This window comes from Acomys russatus, chromosome 12 (assembly GCF_903995435.1).
Source record: "Acomys russatus chromosome 12, mAcoRus1.1, whole genome shotgun sequence".
NCBI lineage: Eukaryota > Metazoa > Chordata > Mammalia > Rodentia > Muridae > Acomys > Acomys russatus.
The window spans coordinates 27,544,568-27,552,320 of record NC_067148.1 but is presented as its reverse complement, the minus strand read 5'-3'; the positions used below and the strand labels follow the sequence as shown (position 1 = coordinate 27,552,320).

The 7,753-nt window shown below is 47.4% G+C and overlaps 1 protein-coding gene across 1 annotated transcript; it reads right to left on the bottom strand.

Moving 5' to 3' along the window:
• Nucleotides 1-610: 610 nt before the first annotated feature.
• Nucleotides 611-3,822, bottom strand: LOC127196169 (C-X-C chemokine receptor type 1-like). Its single transcript, XM_051153720.1, has 2 exons — nucleotides 3,384-3,822; nucleotides 611-1,756 (listed from the first exon to the last, which is right to left on the bottom strand). The coding sequence occupies exon 2, from the start codon at nucleotides 1,746-1,748 to the stop codon at nucleotides 684-686; it is 1,065 nt and encodes a 354-aa protein (XP_051009677.1). The 5' UTR covers nucleotides 1,749-1,756; nucleotides 3,384-3,822; the 3' UTR covers nucleotides 611-683.
• Nucleotides 3,823-7,753: the final 3,931 nt, after the last annotated feature.

The following is a 7,753-nucleotide window of genomic DNA, read 5'->3' as shown; positions in this document are numbered from 1 at the left end:
TTCGTCCACTCATGACACCTAAAGGGAAGAAGTTCCTCAGCTCCATCACAAGGCTGCCTGGTGGCCTGGTGTTTCAGAAGCACCTGACTGGTGTTTTCAGCAGACATTGCAACATTCCCCAAGATGGGAAAGCAGTCTCATGAACTCAGATCACAGGACAAAGAGCTACTAGATAGCCTGCTGGAATGTGCTGAGCAGTCAGGGTGGTGTTCTAAGGAGAGGGTCCAGCCCATGAGGGCTAACGTCTTATGCAAGCCCCAGTCCTTTGTTCTAATGGTGGGGTCAGGCTACCGGTGTGACAATGATGATTACCCAGATGACAGGTCAAAGATGTACGTGTTCAATAGAAATGGTGATATTAGGCAGTTTGTGGAGAGCTATCAGCACCTCCTCAGAAAGCTGCTGTGGGCCCTAGAGACAGCAGTCACTCACTTCTCCTGATCCTGTCACCTCCCTCCCCAAATCAGATAGTATCTGTCCATAGCCATACTGTACACCACACATACACACACACACCCCTACCATACACACCACACACACCATACACACACACACACACACACACACAAGAGAGAGAGAGAGAGAGTGAGAGAGTGAGAGAGAGAGAGAGAGAGAGAGAGCACAATGGCACAATATTCTTTACTTTGAGGAAGAGAGATTGTTCCCAGGTAATTTTCAGAGGCTTAACAGACAGTAAGAGATGTGTGAAAGGCAACACGATGTTGTGCTAAAAACTCCTTGCGAACTAGGCCACAGTTAACAAGAATCTTGAGGAATTCATGGCGGAAATTTTGCCCAACAAAGGCATAGATGATGGGGTTGAGACAACTGTGAGAAAATCCCAGGATCTCAGTGATATACAAGGCCTGGTCAATGTCACCGCGGCGCTTGCAGGTGTCTTCAATCAAGTGGGCTCCTAAGAGAGTATCTGAGAGCAAAACCAGGTTGTAGGGCAGACAGCAGTACAAGAAGACAAACACAACAGCAAAGATAACCCACATAGCCCTGTGCTTCTTCCCCATGCGAGCCTTAAAGAGCGTGCGCAGTGTCAACCCATAGCAGACCAGCATGATCAGCAGTGGCAGGAGGAAGCCGAACGTGTGGGACAGGCCACGCAACATTAGCCGAAAATTTGTTGTGGCTTCACCCAGGACCTCATAGCAGATTATTTCAGAACCATATGGCTTATATGCCTGGCGGAAGATGGAAAAGGGCAGAGATAGAATCAAAGATAGAACCCAAATGCCCAGACATATGAACTTAACCAAGTGGCGCTTTTGAGCCAGTGTGCGGGTAGCATGGACGATGGCCAGGTATCGGTCCACACTGATGCAAGCCAGTAGTAGGATACCACTGAAGAAGTTGACTTCCTTCAGGAGTGAGACCATCTTGCATAAAGGTGTGCCAAAAATCCAGCCTTTCAACTTGGAGACAGCCCAAAAGGGCAGGGTCATTGAAAAGAGAAGGTCAGCAATGGCTAGGTTCAGGATGTAGACGTCAGTGACAGAGCAGCTCCTTCGCCTGTGTAAGATGACCAGCATCACCAGCGAATTTCCCAACAAGCTCAGCAGGGACACCAGTGCATAAAAGACAAGTAAAGTCTGCCTGTTGGTTATTGGAACTCTCTTACAGGGGCTGAAATAATCTCCAGTGGGTGGCATTCCGGTGATATTTTCAAATTCTTTCTCAAAGTCATACCATGTCATATTATCAGGAGCAGTCCAGAAGAAATATTCAGCCTTGGCCATGGTTTGATCTAGGTGAAAGTTTAGAAGGAGAGAGATATGACTTAGTAACCAAATTCAAACATCATGAATGTTGTGGGATAGCATTAGCTTCTCAGTTGCTTTGACACCCAGAGGTCATCCCCTTTGTCTTCAACTTGAACTTCTGTCTAAGTCATGGGAGACTCAGTCTGAGTGTGGGATAAAGTAAAACCCATGGAAGATATCTTTGCCCTCAGGTGGCTCTATAATTTTCAGCTCTATGTCCCCCCTCTATCTTGTTGCCTTTTAACCATCTTTGTCCTCAGCCAACCCCTCCGTTCAGATGCAGCCACCAGGTTGATCTTGTATACTCAGGGAAGGTCGAGCACACAGCAAAACTGAAGGAGGTAAGATGCATCCCAACGTCCCTTCCTACATTATTTCTTATATGTGTCCCCTCGTTATTGTTTGTCCTTTTTAAAAGACTTATTATTGTAGGCTCAATTTTCTTAACAATTACACTTTATTATGAACTCCCTAATAGAGTGTGACTCACTTACAACCCAACTAACCCAAACAATAGGAAAAGGAGATTAAAGAACACAATAATGAAACCTTAAAGATATCAGTTCCAAGGAACGATTCTCCTAATGTAGTCAGCAGGCCCTCAGCAAACCCACAATTCAATCAAGCTTGCTGCTGGAACCTGGAACATCAGCTGAGGCCCAGAGCCTCAGTCTGAGCACCAAGCCTTGGAGCTTTCCCTGGAGCAGTTCTCTCTAGGGGTTTCCCTTGAAGTGTTGATGAAGAGCCAAAACAATCCCAAGTCCTCTCTCTAAAGCCCCTTGCTTTGGGATATATAGATATCCTCTCAGAGTCTCTACTAGGATGTTTTCAGCTGGCAACATCCAAGCTCCCCCACGAAGTGGTTCAACTTCTAAGTGGGAAAACATCCTGCTCTCCCACAAGTCTGTTCCCCATCCCACACTTGCAATCAACACAAAAACATGTTCATCTCTCCCACATATTTTCTGTTGCATTTATCTGTGTAAGTGCATGTGTACTTGTTACAGAGGCTCTGGTGCCCATTCTCTCCATGGTAACCTTGACTGGGACCCTCGATCCCCACAGGTTTCCATGTATCCACTACAAGTTGTGGGAAGATAAAGGCGCTCTCCCTGGCTTCCAGGCCTTGGATTTCTATGGCAGGTGCGGTCACATCCCCACACCTTGGGATGCTCTCTCTCTGCCAGCATTTGCATCTTCACAGATGACAAAGGCTTAAAGGGGAGCAATCAACACTGAGCTGGGGAATTGTCCACCTCAGCCACTAACAGGAGAGGAACAGAAGCAAAGGCTGAGAGGACTGTGGCCACAGCCATCTAGGAAGTCAGAGATGAGAACTCACAGGGAGCAGACAAGGAACCATTTATCAGACGTCCCTGAGCTCCACAGAAACCAGTGTATTTTCTAAAATAAAACTGAACCAAGGCCTCCTGCCCCAACAAGTGTACTTTCACACGGGAAGGCTTCTTACCTGAACTCACAGGGTGGAGATGAGAAAGCATTTATCAGACGTCCCCGAGCTCCTCAGAAACCAGTGTATTCTCTAAAATAAAGTTGAACCAAGCCTTCCTACCCCAACGAGTGTGCTGGCACACAGGGGTGGCTTCCTACCTGAGGCACCAGCTGGGTGTGATCTGTGTGTGCGGGAGCCTGCAGCTCAGAGACCGGAGTGGCTGAACAGTTGAGGGAACTGGATGAATAAAGAAAAAAGAGAGAAACCACACCAGACCATACCTCCCCTCGGAGCCCCACCCATGTCTACATTTGGGTGCAGATTGAGTCATGGGACCCCGTGGCATCAGAGATTCCATGGGGTTCCGTCTGCTAAGATAACAGGGTGAGCTGCTCTCCAAATCCTCCCCTCCATACACAATCAGTCTCATCACCGCCAGTTTCTTGAATTTGTCCATATGCATTATACACAAGTTTCCTAATAGATTACCTTGGAAAGCTTCCAACTTCCCTGAGGTGAGTAAGTTAACATTCTACAGCAGAAGTTTCAGAAGTCCATGGTGGGAAAGACATACAGAGTCTATAAGGAGAATTTATGGTAATGCTGGTGGGAGACAGTGAGATGTCTACGCTTAAGCTGTGTTTTGGACAGCAAGCCAACATTTATGTTGGTGCTGGAATAGAACCCAGGACCCAATTGCATGCTGGGACAAGTACCTTATCGCTGAGCTATATCTGCAGCCCTAATGTTTGTTTCTGTTTTTTGTTTTGTTTTGAGACAGAGTCTCTCATAGTCCATGCTGGCCTTAAACTCTATGTAGCTGATGACCGTCTATCTCCCAAACATTGGAATTACAGGTGTTTGTTTTTGTTTGTTTGTTTGTTTGTGTTTGTGTTTGTTTTTTGAGACTGGGTCTCTCTGTGTAGCCATGGCTGTCCTGGACTCGCTTTGTAGACCAGGCTGGCCTCGAACTCATAGAGATTCTCCTGCCTCTGCCTCCCTAGTCCTGGGATTAGGGATTACAGGTGTGCACCACCATGCCCAGCTATATATACATTATTTTCACTTATATTATGAGCATCTTTAGGGTCATGTGGTAGAGATTTGGAAGAAAAATATTTTTCTTTTTACATACCATTTCCAGTTATCATTTGTTTGAGTAGCACTGAGGTTTTGGTGACGACCACTCTTTCCCTGGAATTTATCAGAAGACCATTGGTGCTGTGGAACCCAGTGAAAGACCAAGGTGGGGGTGATGTAATGCAGCTCCCCATTTGGCACTGAAGGACTGCTCCTTTGGGAAGCTGCCTGAGAACTCCTGAACAGCTCACAGCTAACCCCTGACTTTATTCCTCAGGCGCAGTGTCCTGTGTTGTTTTAACTACCAACTTAACACAGTCTCAGAAGGGAATCCCAACTGAAGGATTTCCAGGATCAGATTGGCCTATGGGTGTATCTGTGGGAGATTGTCTTGATCTCTAATTGATGGAGGAGGTCCCAGCCCACCGTGGGAGGCACATCCCTAAGCAGCTAGTCCTGGTCTGTATAAGAAAACTAGGTAGCAGCCAGGCATGGTGGCGCAGGCCTTTAATCCCAGCTCTCAGGAGGCAGAGGCAAGTGGATCTCTGTGAGTTCGAGGCCAACCTGGTCTACAAAGTGAGTCCAGGACAGCCAGGGCTACATAGAGAAACCCTGTCTCCAAAAGATCCCCTTCCATCTTTGGATCTGTCCTCTGCCAGGAAACATAGCAAGTGGTTGCCAAGGGTTGTAAGGGAAATGGTGTTTCTCGTGTGACTCACGGAGCAGGCAGCACCACTAAAAAAAGGCCTGAGACATTCAGCCACATACTCATGCCTAAGCTATGTCTGAGAGCTTCATGTCCATGCACCTGAGCTGGTCGCCCTGGCTGCCCTCGCTCCTGCCCAGGCAGCCATCTGTGCTGTCAGTGTGAACCTGTGAAATCCTGCCCTCGCATAAATGCCAACTTTTCTTTCTTTCTTTCTTTCTTTCTTTCTTTCTTTCTTTCGTTTTGTGTTGTTTTGTTTTGTTTTTCAAGACAAGGTCTCTCTGTGTTAGGCTGTCCTGGAGTCACTTTGTAGACCAGGCTGGCCTCGAACTCACAGCGATCCGCCTACCTCTGCCTCCCGAGTGCTGGGATTAAAGGCGTGCGCCACCACGCCCGGCTATAAATGCCAACTTTTCATACTACTGGTGCCTACCATCGTGACACTGGCAAATGTGGTGGCCTCCTCCAGGCACGAGGGCTAGAACTCCAGCTCAGTTGGTTCGGTGTTTGCCTAACATTTAGAAAGGCCTGGGTTCAATACCCAGCATAGCATAAAATTTGGCATGGGGGGGGCTAGAGGGGGGGCATCTGGGAAGGTGACTCAGCATGTTGCATGAGCAGAACAATCTGGGTTCGAGCCCTCAGTTCCTGTGTAAAGCCTGGCGTGGCCAAGTGCACTCCTCTAATCCTGCCTAGCACTAGGGTGTGGGTCACAGAAACAGAAAAAATTAGGGCTAGGGCTTGGAGGCAGCTCCTGGGGCAGAAAACACTGACTGAGGACTCAAGAGGAAACCGTGAGACCTAGACTGTAAAGTACCCCCAAGAAAGTACCCCTACCTTGGAGGCCCTCCTATTCTTGGAGTTCTTTTCTCTGAAATAAATCTACATTCTCTCTGAGACCATGTGGAACTGCTAGGAAAAGAGAATTTCCCACCACATGGGGGCAGCAGTCAGTAGACAGTGAACCCCTCCTCTGCCCAAAGGAAAGCTCTGAGAAAGAAGAGGGTCAAGTCCCATCTAAGACTCAGCTCTAAGCTAAGTATGTTGGTGCACACCTATAATCGCAGCATTCAGGAAGCAGAGGCAGGGGAATCACCACAAGTTTGAGGCCAGTCTGAGCTACATAGTAAATTCCAGGTCAGCCAGGGCTGCATCGCAAGGCGCTGTCTCCAAAGACCAAACAATAGATACATACATAAACAAACAGGTTCAGCGCCCAGCACCCACACTGAGCAGATCACAACAGTTTGTAAATCCAATTTCAAGAGATCTGGCCCCTAAGGGCTACTGACTCACAGGGTACACAGGCATACACACACACAGGCAAAATACCTAAGTACGTGACATAATCAAATTTAAACTTTAGCCTGGCAGTGGTGGCACACTCCCTTAATCCAGGCCCTTGGGAGGCAGAGGCAGATGAATCTCTGAAATCAAGGCCAGCATGGTCTATAGAGTGAGTTTCAGGATAGCCAGGACTGTGCAGAAAAATCCTGTCTTGAAAAATCAAAACTAAAATAATAAAGTTTAAAGTAAGTAAGATCTACTAGTTTCAAGTTCTTTTTTTTTTTTTTTTTTTTTTTTTTTTTTGGTTTTTTGAGACAGGGTCTCTCTGTGTAGCCTTGGCCATCCTGGACTCACTTTGTACACCAGGCTGGCCTCGAACTCACAGTGATCCGCCTGCCTCTGCCGTACACCACCACGCCCGGCTTAGTTTCAAGTTCTTTAAATATAGTTCCCACTTGCTTTTTCTAAATCCTCTGTTAAGCCGCTTCACCACTCTTGTAGGTTTTAATGACTCTCGGAGCGATTGGGGAAAGGGCTGGATCCGCCGTGAGCCCAGGAACAAAGCGGAAACAGCCCCTCTGGATGAGCACGGTGGAGGCAGCAGCCTTTTCAGAAAGATGGAGCTGGACGGAGGATCTACGTCTGAAGCATCTCTCAGCTCGAGGTCAGAAAAAGCATTTCACTGGAGAAGGAGAAAAGCATAGGATATAATAAGACATAAAGCTTTCCCACTTGAGAGGGCAAGCCAGCCCACCACCGAGTCCCCCGCGCTCCATTTCCCACTCACCGCCGCTCCCAAGGATATGAAGCACGGTGTTCCCAACTGGGAAGTGGTATCTATTGGAAGGGAACACTTGGTACCACCAAGATGACTGTGACAGATGCTGCCTGGATGCCAGGCAACTGGCAACGTGCGAGAGTCTCTGTGCTGTCGTCTTTAATGCTGTCTTAAGCTGAGGGATCTCTCTGCAAGAAGGATTGCAACACAGTAGGGCTCTGTGTTGGCTTCACGCATGCACGCACGCACTTAACACATAAACATCTGTTCACATCTTTCCGGAAGAATCGACTTTGATCTGGCAGTCAGAGTGGAAGATTGTTTCTCCTCTCTCCCTGTGACATACCCGTGGCCACAGCAACGAGGATGGAGAGCAAATATGCGGCCTGAGATGAGCCCGATGCAAGCAAAGGTCAGGGTGTTTGCTCAAAGCAAAGTATGTTATGTCATCTTGTGGTAATTGATAGACATTTGGTTACCACAAATGACAATATCGTCTGAGGACCCAAACAAACATGCACAGAAGGAAGACAATCTGAGAAAATGATCAGAAATCAGAGACATGCAGGCAGGTAAAACACCAATGCACATAAAATAAATAATTTTAAAAAGATTTATTTACTGCATGGAGGATGTACATCTCTCAGCTCAAGGTCAGGAAAAGCATTTCTCTGGAG